General features: G+C 41.5%; 1 protein-coding gene across 7 annotated transcripts in view; it reads right to left on the bottom strand.

The window, feature by feature from the left end:
- Positions 1-22797, bottom strand: part of Cadm1 (cell adhesion molecule 1) — a 359095-nt gene extending 336298 nt beyond the window's left edge. For 4 of the 7 annotated variants that reach the window (XM_004636490.1, XM_004636484.2, XM_004636485.2 and 1 more), the window contains exon 1: positions 22536-22797. In XM_004636490.1, coding sequence (XP_004636547.1) covers positions 22536-22668 — 133 coding nt within the window. In that variant the 5' untranslated portion in view covers positions 22669-22797. The remainder of the gene's footprint in view (positions 1-22535) is intronic. The other 3 variants (XM_023721105.1, XM_023721106.1, XM_023721107.1) reach the window with 1 other exon arrangement.
- Between the last annotated feature and the right edge of the window lie 361 nt (positions 22798-23158).

The following is a 23158-nucleotide window of genomic DNA, read 5'->3' as shown; positions in this document are numbered from 1 at the left end:
AGCTTTCCGTCCCACCAGCTCCATCTCACCAGCAGCTAGTCAAGAAGTCCTTCTCCTCTCCCTCCTTCCCACGTTCCTCCTTCCCTTCTTTCCTCCTTCTTGTCCTTCACTCTGAAATGCACGATCTCACTGCACCCATCCTTCTGAAGATCTTTCCCATTACCTCCATCCCAGAAGAAAGAAATGCCCTCCCCTACTATCCCAAGCAGCTGCCTCCTCCTAAGCCGCCTCCTGCCCTGAGTCAGTGATCTGATCGCTCTCCGTCTTCCAGCTTACTCTGTACTACCTCTTATGTAATCAAGTCTCCTTGATTTAAAATATACATAAAACTTCCCTTAGCGCTCCTCTTATTGCTACCACTCTCTCCCTCATCAGTCAACCTCTCACAGCCCTTGTTCACAATCTTGCCACTTACTCTGCACGCCCTGTTGCTCCACCCACTGTTACCTGCTTGCCACATTCCCTGCTACAGAGCTCCCCCATGCATGCCCACACACTATAGCTGCAAACAAGCTCCTTCACCTCTCTTATGGCCTTGTATCCTAGGACACTGTTGCTCGCTCCTCTCCTGGGATTCTGCCCCTCTCCTAGATGCTAAGACAAGCCTTTACTGGCTGTCCTCCTCTGCATCCCTTTCATTAGTTTGCCCTCTTCTTCCTCTAAGTGTAACTATTCCCAGAGGTTCTGTCCTTAGCACTCTTCCTTTTCTTAGCCAGAATACAGTCTTAAGTCCACAGTAAGTCCACAGTTACTGGCTTGTCCACCTGGTTGTGCCTCAAACTCAGCCTCTGCCGAGTCACACATTTCTTAGTCCTTAACCCTAACTTCATTCTAACTCCCTACATCTGCTAGCGGACTCATCACCCACCAAGGGGTCATACCACAAGCTGACCACTAACCTAGACTACTCTTTCTCTCTTCACTTCCTCCATCAGTCATGTAATTCTACCTTCCTAAACACACCTTGAAATGAACTCCCAAACTGCATAACAAATACCTTTGTCAAGGCCCTCAGCATCTCAGCTAACCTTCTAGAGCTTTTTCCTACCTATTCTACTTCTAGTCTCAGCCTCCTGATCCATTTCACATCTGCCCCAAGGAGACTTTTTGTAAAATAAAGTCCAACACCATCCCCATCATTATCCAGTCAGTCAATCATGATTTGACCACTACTTACCTTTCCCAGCTTCACATGTTGCTCCTACTTCAAAAGCTTTTTCTCTCTGCCACACAAGCTACTCATAGTACCTAGAATCCCCCATACTTCATGTTTCTGTACCTTTCCACATATCATCTCTCTACCTGGAAAAACTACTCATAGCATCTATCTGGCTCTCTCCTATCTTATCTTTCAAGACCCAACCCATAGGACCCCCTGAGAGTCTTCCTATCTCTGAAATCTCCATCCTGAATTAGGTACTTCTACTCTTCTATAGCTCTCTTAAAGTAATATGGTTCTTAGTGCATTATTATTTTTGTTGTCACCTTTGCAAGAGTCTAAAATATAAATCTCTTGAAGGAAGAGATCCTACATAATCTCTGCAAACCTATATCACATAGGGCAACCCATATCCATACTCATGCACACATACACACAAAGCATTTATTCAAAAGGCAGTAAAAGCAAAGGACAAAATGTCCAGCCACATTTGCTTTAACTCTTGGATAAATAGCCTACTCTGAAGTGTCTCTATATTCACCGTAGCCTATAGCCTTCTTGTGTGAAAGACCACAACTTATTTCTCACATAAAATGGTTAATTTTATTTAGGATATATTTGGTATGCACTAGACAGCATAGAAGCCCCTGCAGAGTAAGTTCATAGGATCTGTGAGAATTTTGTCCAAAAAAAGAAAACCAGATGGTACTAAGGTTTTGGTATATACACACTGCTCTGCACTGATATTTTGTAAATGTAATAAAACAAATGGGACTATAGGTAAATTTTATTCTCAAATGAAATTTTTATTCCATATGTTAAGATCTGAAAGTTAACTCAAATGTCCTTCTGCTACTTCTCAACTTCTTGGTTATTAGACTTCAAATCCCTGTCACTGAGAAAGTGATGAACATGCAGTAATTATTTTATATTTTTCTCTCTCCTTCTCTATCATCTTTAAATCCACAATATCTCAATCCAACTGATGGCAGCAAATCCAGTCTGTCCCAACTTTTCTCTAAAACTCTTAAAACTATTTGAATGAGGTGTTGAGCAGCTGTCAGTTATGGATTTGAAAATAAAGAAGAGCCTGAAAATTGTACGTTCAGTATAAAAAGATTAGGTGAGGCAATTCAGAATGTTTAAGAACTTTAAATCAAGTTAAAAGCAGTTGCTATGGCCAGACCTCATGAAGCTCCGCTTAAGAGACGCATTAACCTGGCAGTCAAAACTATTTAAAATGAATAATGTTTTTTCACATTTCACTCACTTTCAGCGGAAAAAGAAGGAAAAAAAAAAAACAATGTGAATTGGCATACGGCAGTATAGTCATGCAATGGTAACCTTCAAGATTTAGCTTCCTGAGGACAAAGCAAGAGCTATTAATCTACACACTGAATGAGCTATGTCCCTCCTAAGGCCAAAAGGAGCAATTTTTCAAATGAAGAAAGGACAATTAAAATATTATCAGGCTTTTAGACATAAAAAGCAAGAAAAAGTGGAGAAAATCTCATAATTTGGCACATACTGCATTTCAAATGACTATCAACAAAACTCAACTCCTCTAACCTCCCCTCCCTGGTTCATGTACCTGATAAAAATGAGAATTTGACTACTTAATTTTTTTATTGAGTAGTTTGTCGAGTATGGTTCCCAGTAGTCATGGGTATGGCTATTTGAATCTAAATTAAATAAGATTAAAAAATTAGCTCCTTGATCATACTGGGTAGTTTCAAGCACTCAGTGCCATGTGGCACTACTGGTTTCTAAACTACACAGCCAGATATGGAATATTTCTACCATTACAGAAAGTGCTATTGGACTGTACTAGAGAGGCTTGGCGAGAGAAAGCAAGCTAGGCTACTAGACAGCTATCACAAAATTACACTAGTTTTTGATCATTCTACCTACACAAGATCAGTTATTAGGGCCTGGGGAGATGGCGCAGTAGAATAAGCGCTTCCCTGGCAAGCGCAAGGGCCTGAGTTCAATCCTCGGTTCCTCAAAAAAAAAAAAAAAAAAAAAAAAGATCAGTTACTTCCTAAACAACATAAAATAAAATGAAAAGTTCACAAAGATGTATTCTTCAGATTTAAGAAAATCCTTACTATTACTCAGCATAGCCCTACACTCTCCATACTCAACGTCTGATCAAATGCTCCTGCATACTAATATTATGGCACCTCCTAATATATGCTAAGAAACTGCTATCCTCACCAAAAATTGTTTGGGTATGGCTGTCTTCATCAAAATTAATGTTGAAATGTAGTCGCTAATGTAGTAGGCTGGGACCTGCGGTCCTGAAAAGAGGTTAATATCTTTCTCACCAGACCAGATTGTTTCTAATGGGAATGGACCGGTTCTTATGAGTGTGAGTAAATTTACCCCTATGTACACCCATATATTTTGCCTCTTCCTCATGTGACCATTTGCACTTCCACCACAAGGCCTTCACCAAAAACTATACAGATGCTGGCACCATGCTCTTAGTCCTCTATAACCCTAAGTCAAAATAAATGTGCTTTCCTTACACATTACATGGTCCCAGGTACTCTGTTACAGAACCAGAAAACAGACTAAGACAGGAACCATGCACAGTCTTTCTGGCCTTTGCACAGTGTGATGAAAACCAGGGTGTCAGACACTAATCTACCTAAAGAATAGGAGTTCCCTTTAAGCTGGCCTAGATTCTTCCTGCCTTTCTGAAAGTGCTCCCTGTACTACACTAGGATTTGTTTTTGTGCCCTGGTGATGCTTATTAAAGCAGCACACTTTCAGAAAACCAGGCTCCATCTTTCTTCTCTCCACACCTCAGCCTGCCAAAGCTGTCATTCATGGCGTGAAATACAAGGACAGTTCTGAGGCTCACTAATATGCTCTTTATTCAACATCACAACCTCAAGAATCCTAATTTAGAAATACTTTAAGTGATACAGACAGGCTGTACAGGCTCTCCAGAATTCTTTTTATCACATAAAGACACAGTGTCATATACTGGTGTACTTCAACAAGAAACGGACTCAAAACAGAACACCTGGAACCTGGTTCTAGCACTGCCATAACCTAGCTACGTAACTGGCTAACTCCGTTCAGTCTAATTTCATTTGCTTACACAAACTCCTCCTCTCTAGTTCACCCACTTCTAAGACAATGCTCTCCCCTTCGATGACTTCCATCACATGTCCATGCTGCTCAAGCCCTACCTGCCATCCTGCCTTCTATATTCCTCACCTGGCTCTCTGACTGGCCCTTGTGTGTTTAGCAAGGGTTTTTAATCTTTCCTCAACACCCCTGCCTTAAGGCTCCACATCACACACCATCATCCTTCAGAATCTGCCATGATTATACAATCCTGCCCAATCTCTAGCACTTACCAGAATATTTTATATCCACTGATCAATTCCCTGATGTCTATCAAATGAGTAACTGAATACAAGTATGATGTAAAATCTTAGCTATCACCCTCTTGCAGGTAACTTTAAAGTCCCCATCTCTACTTCTATTCTTAACTTATTTCCTAAGCTCTGGTACCAAAGTCCAAATACATTCTACATATTTCCACCTGCAGGTTCCAATGTAGTTTAAGTATAACATATGCAAAAGCTCATGTACTTCCTTTACTAAACGCTCTACAATATATTTACTTATATTAATTGGACAAACCATTCTCCTAGTCACTCAAGTTCAAAATCAAAAAGACAACTTCATCCAGGGATATAGCTCCACAGCATAAGTGCTTGCCTCGCAAGTGCCAGGTCCGGAGTTTGATTCCCAGTACGGAAAAAAAAAAAAAAAAAAAAGGGCAATTTTATTTCTATCCTCTACTTTTCCTCAATTTCCATTCTTTGGTCAGTCACAAAATCTATTCAAGTCTACCCCATTCGTCCTTTACTGTTCTAGTTCAAGTTTTCAATTAATATTGTATGAACTATTATACTCCAAATCTGTCTCTCTACTTTTAATCTCTCAATTTCTAATCTTTACCAGTTTTACATTCCTGAACATGAGGCCGATTTCACTTTACTGTTCAAAAAAAACCTTTACTAGCTCCCAATGTCTTCCTGAATTTAATCTAAGCCTGGCATTCCAAGTTTTTCCACAACCTGGCCACAAACTATCTTTTACTAATCTCTTCTTTTACTGGCCATTTTGGGCCTTCTATCTATAAGTCTTTATTTATTTGTTTCTCCTAAATGTGGAATGCCTTCCTTACCTGTTTCTCAGTAGAAAAATTCCACACATTTTTCAAGATCTCATTTAAATGGAACAGCTTTGAAACACCCACACTCTAAGATAGCTGCTTCCTTAACATGCCTCTGATGGAAGGACAAATGCCAATGATCAAAACTCTCAGTTCTTTCTGCAGTTCTCTCCCATGACCACAACCATACTCTCTCTTGGACCCCGCGTAAAATAGGAAGACAGGAAAGTTCAGGCAAATAAGTATTCTATGTTAATGATGTGCCCTCCCGATAAACTTAGCTTCATTCTTTCTAGCCTTCTAGTTGTGAACCTCAAGAAATCATTCCGCTTAATTGACTGGTTCAAACCTTTTTAAAAACAAAACATTTTTACAAAGTGTATCTCATGAAGAAACCCAATATATCAATGTGGAGTTTCTAATGTTGAAATGCTAGCATGCTTTGGAAGCTAGCACCAGATTAATGTCATAAGATTAATTTAACTTTGATCAGTTATTCCATTATAAGTACATTATACATTCATCTTTTTTTCATCTGTTTTTTCTTGCTCCTTAGTTCATGAAAAGTTCAGGTCAAAATTTTGAAGGTGATGACCTCATTTTTAAATATCTTGAAAACACATTATACTGTAACTCTTTATACATACGTTATGAAACCAGGATAAAGAAATGTAATCACATGTAAATTAATATGAAAATGGGACATCAATTTTGGTTTCAAAAGGTGAAGGTAAAGTCTGCTACCACCTTAATCTGAAATCCTAACTTGTTAGACCTGACTCATGCAATTGCATGAATGGAATATAATGCTTGAGGAATAACAATTTGGGATGAAAAGAAAGCTGAACAGACAGGTTATTTAAAGAATCATCAACTTGTTTTCATGCAAATGACCAGAATAATGAAATAAGCAATCTTGCAGACAGGATCTAGATGTAATTGTTTTTAAATAGGATGCTTGAAGCATTAGCCACCTAATTCTAGAAGAAATTGATTAACTCATCTCTTCTTCTTCTTGAATAATACTAATCATATACTATATATAAACACACTGACAAAATTTGTATTTCAAAGAAATAATTTTCCTGACTACCGCCATCCAATCATATTTACTTGACAGCAACCCACACTGGTAAGGCCCTGTCTGTCCAGAGTTACAGTATAAAGAAAGGGTGTAAATCAGTAATTCAAGTGATTTCCTAAAAAGTAAAATTCCTAAAAAAATGTTTACCAAGAAAGAGCATATGGCACATGGTAGAAATAAAAGAAAATGTGTCATTCCTCTCAAAATCTCAATTAATTGCAATAATCTTCTCACAAATGTAAAGCATGCAAACTGTGCAATTTAAGACAATACAGAGCCATACAGCTACAAGGGAAACATGAATAAAGTACTATGAGTCTCCATAGTACAAAGTATTCAAAGCACCAAACACAGCTAGGCTGGATGCATGCCTTAGGCAGAGAGAAGAGAAGTCTAAATAGATGGATGTGCCTATGAAGGGAATGCTTTAAAAATAAGCCATAAAAAACACGTTATGATAGGCACACTTCCCCCTCCCAAGACTGTCAGGAAGGTAGAGTTATTGAGTAGGCATCACTTATGACAGTGAGAAAAAGGGCCAGCCACCCCTTCCTCTCAAAAATGACTTCACAAGGTCACAGATATATCAGTGTTACAAATGCATTTGAAAAATATTACAGCAATAAACTCTGCTTAGAGTGACTCCACCTCCATAGTCACAGGAAAGAACAAACTGCAAACGTATAAATTAAACGGTAGTATTAGCAAATACACACTCCTCTCTTCCTGCACACAAAATCTCTCATCTCCAAGTAAGACCAAATAAAATCTGTAAAACTAGATCTAGATCAGTTGTAGACAACTAACTTTAAAAGCTTCATTTTTGCCACAATCTTATTTTGTATCAACTACAGTCACTCAAATAATAGAAGTATCTCTACAAAACGGACTGCCTTACCCATCTCATTTTTTTAAACACAGCAACAGGCCATTTCTCATGTTTGATCTGATTACAGTGATCTATTTTTTGATTCTGTAGCCACTGACTCCACATACATCTTTATTACTGTACAAGGAAAACTGTTACCCTGAGGTTTAAATTTCCCTATGTTCACCACCTTACTGAGAATATATCTCAGTTTGAAGACAAGACTCTCATGAAAGCTGAGGTAAGGAGGAACAGATGGCCTCAAAGATAAGTTTCGTGGTTTGCTGCCTCAACTTTAAGATGCTGATATGGCCCTTGCAATGACTCAAAGTCCAGCTATCCCAGAACTGTGGAGTGATTAAATAAGTGGAAAGATTCCCTTATCTGAGTGGGCAGCTTAAATCTCTCCAGTGATTTCCCAACAACCAAGGATGAACAAACACTACAAGTCAGTCCCTGAAAGAGCCAGGCGTACTGGCAGCTTTTTGTCCAGTAGAATGGAATGAAAACTTTTAAGCATTATAGTCCTAGAAACTGATAATACTACAAATACTAAATTAAATTCACAAACAGTAAGGTCTAGTGCAAATTATATATCCCAACTTCTAATACAACAAATGAAAAAAGATGGAATACATACATATTGAAATCATATTGTATAATAGGAAAATGACAACTGAATAAACAATCTGTGGAGTGATTAATTTTTAAACTGGTCTTTAGTTCTAAATGAGTCTCATGTTTTCTATTCACATTTATGCTAAAAGGATGAAAAGTGATTTAATGGACACCTCATTATCAATGCATTCACTGGTTCAACAGATGTAGGATGAGCGTGTGCTATGCTTATGTGCTATGCCTTGAGCTCTATTTTGCTCAGGATTCAAAGAAGAATAAAAAATGCAAGTTGTAACATATTCTGGCTGGAAAATTATGTAAAACTTGAAAAAGGAACCCTGGCCTTAGGCCTCTGTATATGTATGAGATTTAAACCTGGTAACATGGGGCTGTTGCAGTGTGGCTCAGTGGTACAGCACACACTTAGCATGTACGAGACTATGATTTCTACCTCCAATGCCAGAAAAGAAATTTATTGTTGGGCTGGGAGTATAGCTCAGCAATATAAGCTCCTGCCCGGCAAGTGCAAGGTCCTGAGTTCAATCCCCAGTACCGAAAAAAAAGAAAACAAAAATAAATTTATTATTTAAAATATATATAACTAAATTATACGTAACACATATTAAATAAATATGTATCTAAAATCGATGAAATAAATATTTACCCATGTGTACAGACATTTCTGCTAGTGGAAACAAGTTTGACAAAAACAAAGTATGTAGTAAATATATGTAGGAGACTTAAACAATTCTGAGAGGAATGTCTGACAGGAAGAAGAAGGTAAGTGAGGAAAAGTCTTCAGGAAATTACAAAAGAAGAGAACATAAAATGAAACCCAGCCTGCCTCAGCAGTCAGGGAAGTCTCCACAAAACACTGGCGTTTGAGCAGGCTCACAATAGACATGTGCGAATCAGCCATGGAGGTAAGTGTGCTTCAGGCACGGGGAGCACATTTACCTTAACAGTCCTAAAATGTGGAGAGTTGGCAAGAGATGAGCTTAAAGACTGAAGAGAGGTGAAAAAACTGTAGGCCATTCTGAGAGACAGTCAGTTTCACCTGTAAGGTATGAAGAACACACTTAAAAGACTTTAAGCTAGAAAGAGACAATAAAATAGGCATTTTAGAAAAGATCTGTCTAGAAGCAATATTAAGGATACATTTAAGAATGAGGCCTGAGGTAAATGGACCAATTAAGAGCTGTTATACGAGCTTAAATGTACCTTCCTCATCTGTAAAATGATGATGGGCAGGACTCTTCTACTATTAGAAGACAAAGATAGTGATGGAAGATGTATTCCCAGATTTATTTAACTCATAGGTGGGAAATGGTACCTTTCATTAGGATGTGAATTACAGAACAGAGGGAAGAATGGGGAGAACTGATGTGAGGTTCAGTTTTAGTAATCCTGATTTTAGGAAAATGTAGTTAAGTAGTCTCACAAAAATAAATGAAATGGGGCTGGGGAGATGGCTCAGTAGAATAAGCACTTCCCTGGCAAGCACAAGGGCCTGAATTCAATCCCCAGTTCTGCCAAAAAAATAAATAAAATATATGGGTTTTGAACATAGATGTGGCTTCTTCCTGGGTCTGACACTTGGTATTTGTGCTTCTTTGACTAGAAACCTATCAACCTCTCAGTTTCCTCGCCTGTAAAATGAATTAACAGTGGTAATGACTTTCAGGGTAACAGTGAGGATCAATGAGATCACACATGAAAACACTGAAGAACTCATTGGTGGTGTTTCCTCATTCATATTATTTCAGATAACTGGAAAATCCCAACTCACATGTCCAACAGGTAATATGAGAATAACGTCTGAAGTTTAAGAGCAAAACACATCTCAGTTCTGTACTTTAGAGTGTTACACAAAATAAGGAAAATGGGAAGACGTATCTACCAACTTATTTGATGAAGAAAGCTAAAATAGAGGATAAAGGGGCTGGGGAGATGGCTCAGTGGAATAAGCACTTCCCTGGCAAGCACAAGGACCTGAGTTCAATCCCCAGTTCCACCAAAAAAAAAAAAAAGAAGATAAAAAATGGACTGATTGTGGTATGGTTATTAATCAGAGACAAACATTAATAAAGAACTGGTCTTTTATTTGCAAACAAATGTACATGTAATCCTTCATACCAAACAAAGAGAACAAAAGATAGTACCATAATTTGCTTCTGTAGTAAAATAAAGTCAAATAACAAGAAATCTGGTAATCTGAACAACAAATTTGAAGACAACAATATGCAAAAACAACCACTTTTGAATTCCTATTATTTTGTTTGGTGAAATTCTGTACCGTTTCTAATGTATTTTTTACTATTTTTTATTCTTTTTAAAAAAATAAATTTTTAAAGAAATCAAAATAAATATAGGAAGACTTGTGAAATAAGAAAAGGTGCAGACATATTTGCATGTAAAAGTATAAAAAGAGAACATGGTCTTTTTAATAGGAAAAATAGGATGGCTGTACAAAAATGAGTAAATATTGCTACTAAAAGATAAGGCTTATGGGAATGGAGCAGAAAATATGGGCCATTTTTGAGTGATGTCCATGATTTATATATTCAAAAGAAGAAATCAACAAAAAAGAGTGGGGAGATAGCTCACTGGTCTAAGCGCCAGCCTGGTAAGGGCAAGGACCCAGATTCAATCCCCAGTACCACGTGCTGTGCTGGTCTGGGCCATGCGGGCCACTCAAGCTGGGAGTGGTGGTGCACGTCTGTAATCCCAGTGCTAGGGAGACTAAAACAGGAGGATCACAAAACAAAAAGAAGAGGAAAAAAAAAAACTTGATAGGCTTCTTGTCTACAGGTGTCTTGGTGGAGAAATTCAAAACTATTTTGTATTAATAAGATATTCATTTGAGTGGCCGGGAAGATAGCTCAGTAGAATGAGCACTTGCCTGGCAAGCGCAAGGGCCTGAGTTCAATCCCCAGTTCCACCAAAAAAAAAATTCATTTGGCTGAGGAGAAAATTTTCACCAGGGAAGATGACAAAAGTAAGGAATGGAAGATGGAGACCAATGACCTTGGGAATGTTAGACTGGAACTGAAGTTATTTGTATGAACTCATAATTTATTTAAAAACATGGGTGACATGGAAGAAACTGAGATGAAATAAACAATTCAGACGTGTTATGTCTGTGTACCAACTCCCCACAATGAGTGTAATCATTATGTACTGCGAACATGGACTAATAAAGCAACAAAAAAAAAAAAAAAATTAAGGGACAAAAATGGAGAGACCTGTAATCTACCCAAAGTAGGTGAGTGAGTGTCTTTAACCAAGGCATCAAATCAATAATAGGGCAAACTGACACTGTGTGCCCTTTGATATGATATGACAATAAGCTGGTAACATCAGCTATGCAGTATTTTCACCAAAGATATTTAATTTTAACCAAACTGTGAGGAAATAATTAATGTGTAGAACCATAGAATATTCTATAAGACAGCAGATCTGGACTCATCAAAGCATCAAGACCAAAAAAGGACTCTTCTTTAAAACCCTTTTTAAGAGATAAAGTGCAAAGCAGAGTAATTAATTTGTCTTGGTTAAAAAAGGGACTAGAGACATGAACACCAAATCCAATGTGTGATCTCTGACGGATTCTGGATTGAGCAGGGAAAAAAAAAAAAAATGGATACGAAATGCATACAAAGAATATTGATGGGGGACCAGCCAGACAGCTCAGCGGATTGAAGTGCCTGCTTAGGCAGATGCAGGGACCCAGGTTTGATCCCCAGCATGGTGTGCAGGCCCAGGCCAACCTGACCCAGCCCAGCCCCTGGGGCTAGCTGAGATGGGGATTGAGACTGGGCGTGGTGGGGGAGGCTGAAAACAGGAGGATCACTAGGAGCCTGATCTATGCAGTGAGACCCTGTACACCTGGTACTAAATGCATTAAAAAAAAAAAAAAAATGATGGGACAATGAACAAAATGGAGCATGGTCTTGGTTATTAGACAGTAATAAAGCAAAATTAAAATTTTAATGTAATGCTGGTGCTGAGCTGTATAACAAAAGATCCTCATTCATGAGAGGTACAAGCAGAAGTAATAAAAGCACAAAGCACCTTGCCTGCTACTTACTTTCCTGTGGTTAAAGGGGAAAAAATTGTGAGCATGTATGTATATATTCTTTAGAAATATAGAGGCGCAAATAGACATGAAACTGATGAATTCAAGAAAGGTAAATGAAAGTATTCATTGTAATGCTCTTCTTTCAAATTTCCTGCAATTTTGAAGTTTTACAAAATAAATGCTAAGGGCCAGCGAGATAGCTCAGCAGACTAAATGCCTGCTTAGGCAAGCGCAGGGACCAGGGTTCGATCCCCAATACTTCATGCCAGCTGGCCCAGCCGCTGGGTGCACTGAGCCAGAGATGGAGCCAGGGCATGGTAGCACATGCCATAGTCCCAGTGCTGGGGAGGCTGAAAACAGGAGGATCACTACCAGTCCAAGCTGCATACTGAGACCGTGTACCAAATACATACATACATATATACATACATGCTAAGAAAAAGCAAGCAACTACCTTTTGGAAAACAGGTGTTTAACAGAGTGCCTGGTGTAAAAGGAGGTCCCATTTAAATGGCTATCGGTTAACTGAACATCACTTCTTAATAAATATGATAGGTATAAACTGTAGGAAGCCAAGTAAAATAATCTTACCTGTATTAAAATGCCCAACAGCTATATATATTCTGTCAGTTTTTCTCAGATACTAAATGGTTCCACTCAATTGCAACAATATTTTCCATTTTACCATACAGCAAATTGAGTACATCCAAAATTAAACTTTTCAACATATTTTTCTAGTATTTTCTAGGATGAGAAATGTACAAATATAATTATGTAGTAGTGCCCAGAGAAACAGCCCCCATGACTTGGGAGCAGCTATTTTAATAAAGGTGATAAATAATACTTCCTACTTAAACATACTCATATATGATTTCTTTTTGTCATGCCATCAAGTAGGTTACTTTTGTCCTTCAAAGGAAAGCACTAGATTTCACTGCTCTGTGGCTACTGATGGGGAGATTCGCTTCAGGAAAGGAAAATAAAACAGCAACAAATATTCATGGGATTATGCTAACAAAACTAAAGAAAAAGAACAGAAGCCTCTTCACAAGGATGTGTGCTCACAAAACAGGCAAAAGAAAAGTGAAATTCAGTGTCATTTAAACTAATCTCTACTTGAACCTTTTAAGAGATAAAACCATTTGAACAGTAATTTAGTACTAAATTAACTTGTTTTTTTTTTCTCCCTATCTTTGAAGTTTTCATTGTTTAAATAAGGGTTTCTGCAAGAGAAATGAGACAAGGCTCCTATTCTTTCAGAAGAATCAAGAAGCTGATGACTTGAAAAGTCTGGGTAGTTTGGTTTGTCTCAGGCATATTCTGCAAGGATGCAAACACATAAGGACGTTCTCTTTATACCTTATTCCTTCAAATGTCCCAAATACTGTATGTAAGAAGGCTCTTCCACTGTACATGCTGCATAGTGAGTATTTTGTGCTAATAAGAACTGAACTCTGAAGGGGAAAGGTATCAGACAAAGGAAGAAGGGAAGAACTACAGCAGATAGTAAAAGGAGACAAAGGCCTTGAAATCATTCTTAAAATAACAAATTTAGCAGTTAGACTGTGAACAAAGATTTCTGTTTGGTTTTTTGCTTAAGCCAATGACAATTCACACTCTGTATTATCCACCAAAAAGCAACCAAATTCAATGACCTGCCAAAAATTCTGGCATGATTGCATTTAGACAACACTGTTCCCAAAGTCAAATATGTTCAAAATGCTACCTAATAACCTGAGAACAGGTCTCCTATTTCTCCAGATAAGTTTTTCTTATTACTTATACCAGCCAGACATGCACACCATTGCACCACCAGGAAGCTGGCATCTGGTGGAGCGCCCTCAGAGAAGCTGATCTCATCCAAATCAGCAGGTCTACACAGGGCCCTTGACTTTAACCCTTGAGAAGACAGCCAACTTCTAAAGGACTTTACTTTTTGATTGAAAATCCTACTCTGCCAGCTCTTAATTTGTTAAGTCAATTGTATCATTTTTAGCCTATTGTATTCAAACGGGTCCTACCAGACACCAACAATACTTTGTCAACATTCCAAAGTCTAAAATTTTCATTAGCAGGCTGGTCAAATAGCTCAGCAGATTAAAGCACCTGTAAGCAGGTGCAGGGGCTGGGGGTTCAATCACCCAGCCTGCCATGCCGGCCCTGCCACTGGGGCACCCTGAGACAGCAACTGAGACTGGGCGTGTAATCCCAGCTCTTGGGAGACTATAAACAGGTGGATCACTATAAGCCTGATCTAGTAGTGAGATCCTGAACATCCTGTAGACCCTTCCCTAAAATACACAAAATGAAAAAAAATAAATAAATTTTTCATTAAACTTCTGGCCATTATAATGACACATTTTCTCTCAGCATAAAGAAGCATACCATGTATATAGCTGCAAAGCTGAAAAGGAAATGCTTGTGTGAACATATATTCTAGCTATGTCTTAGTTAAAATGAAACATGTACGAGTAAAGTGTTTATTCTCAAGGGAGGCAAGCAGAATCACGTGACCTTCACCTATAAACCAAGACAAACAATTAAAAATAAAACAGAATAGCTTTCTGTAGTGGCAACCAGCTTGAGCTGACTGGCAGAACCACTTTGTTCCTCAGTTTGACTGGAGAATCATCCGTCTTCTGGTCCCATCAGGATTGGGCTGAAAAGTAATAAGGAATGAGGGTAATTAGAGAGGAAATTCAAGAGCAATTGAGGAAGGAACCACCTAAAAATAAAACAGTTTGGAGCCTGAATCTGATGCAAGAAGGAAAAACATGAAATTGGGTTTTTGAAAGGGAAGCATCATGATCCTGTCCAGAAAAAAAAAAAAAAAAAAAAAAAAAAAAAAAAGAGCTGCAGTGGGTAGACCTGAGTATGTCTGGACCAGCAGAAAAAGGTGAGAGTAGAAGAAATGGCTAGTAAGCTTATGTTGGCAAAACTCTGTTTGGAGAGGTCCCTGAGGTTGCCAGAGAATGTTGCAGAGAAATAATCAACCCCGTTTAATTTTAGCCCAAGAGTAAAAGCTAGAGAGGAAAAAAGACTCCAAATTTAGGGTCTTGGAGACTAAGATGATGATAGTGTCACAATAATGGGGACTTTGAGAAAAGTTGGTATCTATGGCATAAAGATGAAAGCTCTCATATTTAACACTTTAACTGTTGGATGAATCTCACCCAAGTGGAGCATGGTACAGACAACTGCAGAGAGGGCTTGGTGAGCCTTTTGGTGGAGGCAGATGGTCCTTCACTCCCTCCAGGGATGGTATCACTTAATTCCGCTTTGACAATGCTGTCCAGAAGAGGAATAAAAACTCTACCATCCCAAGGAAGTCTGCCAAGGGCCAGACACTTACGCTAGGCATTTGTAGAAGTGCGTGTCATGGAATATCAACTGCAAATACTGAACAGCATTCAAATATATATCACAGCACTTTCATTTTGAGTCTGTGTAACATTTCTGAAATATCGAGATCAACATGTTGGGTCAAATGGCTACAGTCCAGGAAAATATCTACTAACAGATAAAATTTTCCCCAACTCACCTTTCCCTTAAGATACCTTATTCAAAACACCTGTCAGTCATATCAGGCTTTTCTTGGCACTTGTTTCCTCTCAGCTTTAAGACCAAGTTTCTCTTTTGAATGACAATAAGACCACACATCATTATAGTCAGGCATATATATCCCTTTCTTTCTAATCCTAGTTCATGGCCAAATGCACCCAAGCTTCAGAGGCCAGCACTGGAAGACCTTCAAAGACAAACTGCCCATTAACCACAACAGCAGCTGCCGGCTAGAGCCTGCAATTTCAATCTCTGAAAAAGAAACCATGGCTTCTGAAATTTAAACAAAGAGGTGCCACTTGTAATTACAAACATTCCAGTGGGTTTCTTCCTTCATTGATGGTTTCCAAACAATGGCTTTTTATTCCATATTGGTGGCACTCCCCAAACTGTGAATGGGCAAACTTCCTTTGTGCATTTCGTATTTACTGACCAGCTCAACGTGGGGCAGAGGAGGGATATCACCTGGTCAGGGCCACTCCAACCCCTCAAAGTCATCTCCTGTGTAATTACCTGTCTGGCTGGAACCCAAAAAACCAAATACCTCAGATTTAGACTACACTAAATGAAACATTTGAAAAAGAGCCTCTTTAGAACGGGAGAAAAAAAAAAACCCTTCACATTTCACGAACCTTGGAAAATGGAACCAACCTATTTTCAGAAAAATCGAAGATGTTCAGAAATCAACACTCAAGCATTCCAACATTTCTAGTTGAAATTTAAAATTCATACTGTAAACCAATGGGGCAAATATTCAAAAAGAAAAATAATAACCCTTTTCTCTTGCCAACACCCCTCTGCCCCCAGCCCACAAAAATAAGGCTCAAATACTTACAGCTTATTGTATGAGTTCCCCATGCCAAAGACATTTTGATCAATTATAGAATACAGGCTGAAAGCAGCACTTAGCCATTTAGAAATGAGAAAAAACATTTTTCTCTTAAGCAATATATTCACAAAATGCAAAGGCATTTATATCAGGGAGGCCTAGGAAGATGAACATATGAATGGTGTAGCTCACAGCTGTCAAACTAGAATAAGCCTTCCCTACAAAATTTCTACGATGCAGGGTATTCATTATGGGAACAACTGGAAACGGCCAACCTTGCCAAGGGTGCAAGCCACAGCGGAGGGATTAGCTACAATTACTGCATATTTACACACCCATATTTACACAACAATAAAACTCATCTTATCCGATCCAAACAAAACCTTGCTCAAAATAAACTAAACCAAAGGCAAGGTCTTTTCAGCACAAGTAGTAATCTAGCTTGCTCTGGCTTTGCTAGTTTCTGCTTTGCCACTACCACTCACTGCCACAACCTTTCATTCGCCTCGCAGAAAAGCACGAGTAGGGCAAAAATTCTGCATATCCAGCTGAGAATATGCAGATAATACCATAATTATGAGTGAGGAAAAGAGGAGCTATATCTTAAGGGTTCATTCTGAAGTAACTGAAGAAGAAATTACAGGTTATCCAAGATTTATTTAAAATAATCTAGGAAGAAAAAACACAGGGGAAAGACTGGCCAGGATAGGTAACTATTTAAATGCAATAATGTGATTACAGGGTTAAATATGGCATCTTTCCCACTTTTGTACATACTTGGAAACATCCATAATAAAATGGAACAAAAGAAAATATTATCAATGAACAGTCATATGGGAAAAATATTTTTTCTTAAAAAAATTTTTTTTCACATTTTCTTTTTAATGACAAAAGATAAGGGCCTGGGGCCAGGGAGATGGCTCAGTGGAATAAGTGCTTCCTGGCAAGCGCAAGGGCATGAGTTCAAACCCTGGTTCTGCAAAAAATAATAATAATAATAATTAATAAATAAATAAATAAAAGATAAGGGCCTGCTTTAAAAAAAAAAAAAAGGTCAAGCTTTGGTCTTGGTCTTAAGAATGTTTCCTTTTTCTTTATATAGAACCAGACCTACTTTTAAAAATTAAACCTTAAAAAGACAAAAATCTTAAAAATCAAAACCTGAGTCCTCTGAACCTGGGTTTCCCTTATCTGACTTAACAGAGCGACACATACCCAGCATTGGCCCCTATGAAGGTGCTCCAGATGATATTCGCAGGGTGGCTGCCAAATAAAGTCCAGAGGTTTCAGAATCATTTGTCAACACCAAAGACAACACTGCAAAGACCTGGTCCTTTCTTCCCAGAGGTTATTCCTTCTGATCCAAGTTTTTATTACCTAGAGCAATAATTAATCTTGCTGCCTTTGGAATACAAAATAGTTTTAGCCAAGGTATCATCCTTCCGCATCCATATCTCTGACTGCATCCCTGCCAAAATGTTCGGTGGCTAGAAATCAAGGACCTGTCCTCTGCCAGGGTCTATGGCCAACTCAGCCTCAGTTCAGCTGGGAGCAAGGTCCTTCCCTCTCTGGCTATCAACTGCCTCACTTCAAATTCAAAAGATCTCCCAGAATGATTTCTAGTATCCATAACTATAAGAATTTTGTAAAAGAGTTTTAACATTGATGGATTACTTTTGCTATTAAATACTTTTTAATATGAATATGAACACTGCATGTAGGTGAGTTTTGAATAATGTGCATATACATTATATATACGTATATATGTATGTCTATCTATAGCAATATACATATACACTGATACCATTAGGTGATTATTCCAGACTAATTGCTTATAAGTCGAAGTAGCAAATTTTCAATTCTGCAACAGATGTCGCTGTGTGATTTCTCCCTTCTGTGCTGGATTTTCTGTTAAAAATGCCCAGCGTAACGGTCAGTACTATTCCTCCCAAGAAATATATACAGCATTTTTAAGCCTTTGGATTTATTTCTTATAAATTATCTTTACATGCTGGTCAATTTCCCTTCCAATCACGCATCAATTAGTTTGGCCCCATTTTAAAAATTCCCCCATATGAAAATAGGCCTTTGTTAGACACAGATTTTTAAAATTTAAATTCTAAGTGGCCAATTAGTCATTAAAATGTCATTTACAGAAACCCAAAAAGAATAAGACAATTTATATCCACAGCAATATTATCAATTTTAAAGCCTAAAAAACAATTTAGCAATACAAGCTATAGAGTAAAAATCCACTTTATGTATGAGATTAAAATTTACCAGGAGTAGGAAAAAGTCCACAAAATTTCAAAAATGCCATTCATTATAATGAAAATTTTGAATTTAGTTTTCACAGCATTTCTCAAAAAATAAATCTAGTAAGGCTAATGTTATAATTGCAAGACATCTTACCAATCTGACATTCACTTTCAACCACTTCTTGACACATGTCACAGAAAAGTGACATCTCTTTCCCTTCAACCAATATATCTTCCACCGATCATCAATCTCAACAGGTAGCAAAAACTTTCTTCTGATAAATTCAGTGCTAGGAGAAAAGACCAAAAGTCTCCTTTTGAAACCCAGGAACCCATTATCTTCTGGGATTTCAGAGGGACAGGAGAGGCAGGAGCAGGCAGTGAGTCAGGGACCAACTCCGCGGATAAGAATATGAAGTCAGGAAGTGAGAAAGGAAGCGAAAGTGTCCTGCCTGTTGTTGGTCTTCCCTGCCCCACTCCTGTCTACCAGGAGGGCCATTGGGGAAAACTGGATAAAGCATGTACAACATCCATATGAATAAAGCTCTTTGTTCCAGAGAACTGCCTGCTCTTTTATTCCCCCCTTTTTCGTATTTGTTCATTTCAAAAGATCGCTCAATGGGTCTCTTGTTCCTCCAAAATGTCCCAGGCAAATAATGCAAGCTTGTCTCGTCACACAAGTCACTAAATGAAGCCTTGTGCGTCTCCAGTGACACACTGTAAATATAAAGTGGCATTAATGAGGGATATTTTATCAAAGCTATCACAGGCAAGTGCAAGTCCCTCCTGCGGCTATTCAATTTGATGCAGGGAAAGGCAACAATAGCAGGGCGGCACTTTTGTAAAGTCCTTGTCCCTGGTCTGCAAGCCCCAACAGGCTGCGGCAAGCAAAAATCAGCCCTGGGCTTGCAGTCACTGCCACCCAGTCCCCCACCCATCAGCCATCTTCTCTAATACAGAAAAAAAGGTGTGTGTTGGTGCGGGGCAGTGATCTACCACGATTCCTTCAGGATCCAAAACAACATGCATGGGCTTTCAGCCTAAGAGGCACGGTGAGCACAGCCTGGGCAAGTCCATTTGGGCTGCATTTCATCAACACCCATGTCTTCTGAACACCACAGGAGAGATGAGAGGAGATGGGGGAGTAGGCAGAGAGCTTCAGTTACAGGGGGCATCGACCAGGAGCCCCTGCACAATGACCAGAGTTTGCTTTAGCAGCAAGGATGTAAATGAAGCAAGCCTAATGAAGTTAGAAGACAGCACCAACAGGTTTCTTTAACCATGATGTGGGAAGCAGAGGCCACTAAGAAAGCTTAAACTAAGAGTGCTGAGGAAGAAAAGTCCCTAGGAGTCCACCTGAAATTTATCTCCCAGAGCAAAGGACTAAAGGGTGGGACCAAACTCTCTCAAATCACCACATAAAAAACAAGCATTCAAAGAACAAAATGAAAGAAAGCCATCTCATGCCCTCACTACAAATCAAGCCCAATTACTTCCTAATTTGAACACAATCTGATAACCAGACTACAAACAGGGAGGTACACAGGAGCAAGAAGCTGCTTCCATGGTAACTGGCAACAGAATTTTCTTGTAGCTTTGACATGCACGGTTGCGTTCCAGACCGCTCCTTTCTAAGTCAGCACATCTCCCTCGCTGGGAAGGCAACTTCTCGCCTCGAGATAGTTACAAATATAGTACTGTTGTTACTACCCGGTGCCTTCAATGAGCAGGCTTGACAGGGGAGGCATAATCTAATCCTACTCTGCTGCCAAGCGGCAAGGCATGGCTCCCATGTCGGCGCTAAGGCAATACCGACCAGAGCGCCCCACCACCAACACCATCCCTCCCCCTCCTTTTTTTTTTTTTTTTTTTTTTTTTCAGAACTGGGGATTGAACTCAGGTCCTTGCGCTGGCCAGGGAAGTGCTTATTCTACTGAGACATGGGACTTGTGAGGCTTTTTTTTTTTTTTTTTTTTTTTTTTTTTTTTTTTTGCTGCCAATACAAGTCTATTGTTGCTTCTATTATGCACCAGTTACCGAGCCTTTACTCACGCTCACGTTTAACTGACACTAGCGCTTTTTACAATGCAGCAGCACCGGGGATCTCTTTCAGGAACATTTTCTCCAACCCTTCCCGTCAGCGGCATCGCCCGAAATGAAGTTGTAACCACACTGGCATCGGTAGAACCTAATTATCTCGTAACTCATAAATTAAGAATTCACAGAGGAAAAACACATAAACAACATCCGGAGACAGCCAGTGTGGTGTGGAAAGGAGGAAAAAAAAAAAAAAAATCCTCAACGCTGGAATAGAAGCTGCTGCCAGATTCCCACCCCTATAAACCCCAATAGGTTCCCCACGCCGAGCTCCTCTGCCAAGACTGTTTGGAGGGCGAGCAATCAACCCGGCATCCCCCAAACCCAGAGCTAGCATCCCCAGATATTCCCGTTTCCTACAGCGTGTTTCCTGCGGTGTTTACATAACTGTGTGTCCTCTAGCGTGTAAACAAAAGGCACAGCCCAAGCTGAGAGGCGCCCCCGGAGCGGCACGGTGGCCCCAGCACTGCGCTCCCCCGGCCGGGGGTTCTGCAGGTGGGGCTGAGCTCTCCGCGTCCTCGGCCACTTGTTGCTCCCGGGTCCTGCAGCTCCCGAGCCGCAAGAAGGGGCTTTGCAGGCGCAGAGCCCTGGTGCATCCCCTCCTGCACCGCCGCCCGCCCCTCGCGGCCGGGTGCAGCTGGGTCCCGGCGCTCTCCTGGAGCTCGCAGCCAGCGCCAAGAGCGCTGGGAGGCCGTGCGGCTGACGAGCTCGGCGAGGTGGCGGGAAGGAGGCAGGGTGCAGCACGGCCGGCCTCTCCACTGGGGAACAGCTCCAGCTCCCTTTTGTTAGCAAAAGCAAACACTGCCCTCTTCTTTCCCGAACGCGCCAACGCGCCCGGCACACAGGCAGCCACACACGGAGCTCCTGCCGAGCGCGCGGCATCTTCAGGGAGGGCGCCGGGCGTGTAGAGCCGCCCCGGGCAAATTCCCAAGATGGCCCTCCACGCGGAGGGCGCCCGGGCGGCCGCAGAGGCCGCGAACGCCCTCTCTGCCCCCAGCGGGCAGCCCAAAGCACCGGCTGCCCGGAAATCCGGCGTCCCGGCTCGTGGTTAGGGCGCCACGGGGCGGGCGACCTGCGGGCTCCCCGCGCCTTCCCGCAGAGGCGGCGACAACGACCGCCCCCTTCGCGGGGCCGGGCCGGGGAACTTTCCCCGCCTGGAGCCGGGCCAAGGAGCCCCGCAACGGAGAGGGGGTGGCGGGGCTTCGAGCGGTCGTAGGCAAACACAAGAGGCGTGCAGCGCGGGGGCAGGGGCGAGAGCAGAGCGCGGGGAGCGCGGGGACCAGGAAGGTCTGAGGAGTCCTGGCGACCAGCGAGGATCACGCCGGAGGCGGCGAGCACAGTCGTGGGGACAGACTCGCGGGCTGCGGGACTGGGGAAACAGAGGAAAGGGCACCCTGGCAGAAGGGAGGAAGGACCTGCAAGTTACCGGGACGACAGCGAGTTCGGAGGGTCCGGGCGGCTTCAGGTGCCCTCGATCCCCCTCCCCCCAACTCTCCGGCCCCTCAGCCCCATCTTCACTCTACTCCGCACTGCGCGCCAAACCAGGGGGAAAGGTGTGGGTGCAGGCATCCCTGAGGGCTCACGTTCAGTCAGCCCGCCGCAGAAAAGCTGCGCCCGACCCCGTCAGCCCCTTCCGAGTTTCCCCGCTACAACCCCACCGCTTCGGATTTAGGAAGTGGGGGGAGGTTGTCATGGAAACGTTCCCCCCTCCCTCCACAGCTACTGCTACTAGGGTGCCCACGGAGGTTTCGGGGCCAGCCAGCTAGTGCTCACACCTACCTGTGGGGATCAGCGCCGCAGCGGAGAGGAGCAACAGCAGAAGCCGAAGCCGGAGCCCAGGAGGCGCCGCCGCCGCCGCTACAGCCGCTGCCGCCGCACACTGGGATCCGCTCGGCAGCACAGCACTCGCCATGTCGGGCACCTGCCTCAGACTGGCGGCGTTGGCTGCCTCCCGAGCCCGAGCGAACAGCTAATGAGATGCTAATTAAATGCACGGAAGGCGGAGTCAAGATGAACCAATCACCGCGCCACAAACCCAACCCCGCTCTCTGAGGACTCGCCCCCTCTTCCACCCCGCCCCCTGGCGCTGGCGTTCGGCGGCGCGCCCGCGCCACCTAGGGGCGGGGCCAAGGGGAGGGGCGTATGCAAATACGTTTATGCTAAAATTTCGTCTTGGCTTCTCCCGGATCAAGGAAAAAGTGATCTCCCGGGCGCTCCGCGAGTAGGGGCTCGGACTCCAGGGGGCGGGTCTAGCTTCGCGTACACCTTTATTAGGAATGTTTACGGAGCTCTCGGTATCAGATGGAAGACTGGAGACTCTCCCTTCTACAAGGTCCTCTGCCTCGTACACCGTGTACCTCTGGCCTGGAAGCCAGGCGTTGCAGATTTCCGTCACTCACCTT

This window comes from Octodon degus, unplaced genomic scaffold, assembly GCF_000260255.1.
Source record: "Octodon degus isolate 3935 unplaced genomic scaffold, OctDeg1.0 scaffold00080, whole genome shotgun sequence".
In the NCBI taxonomy this organism is placed as follows: Eukaryota; Metazoa; Chordata; class Mammalia; order Rodentia; family Octodontidae; genus Octodon; species Octodon degus.
This window is presented reverse-complemented; position numbering and strand designations above follow the sequence as displayed.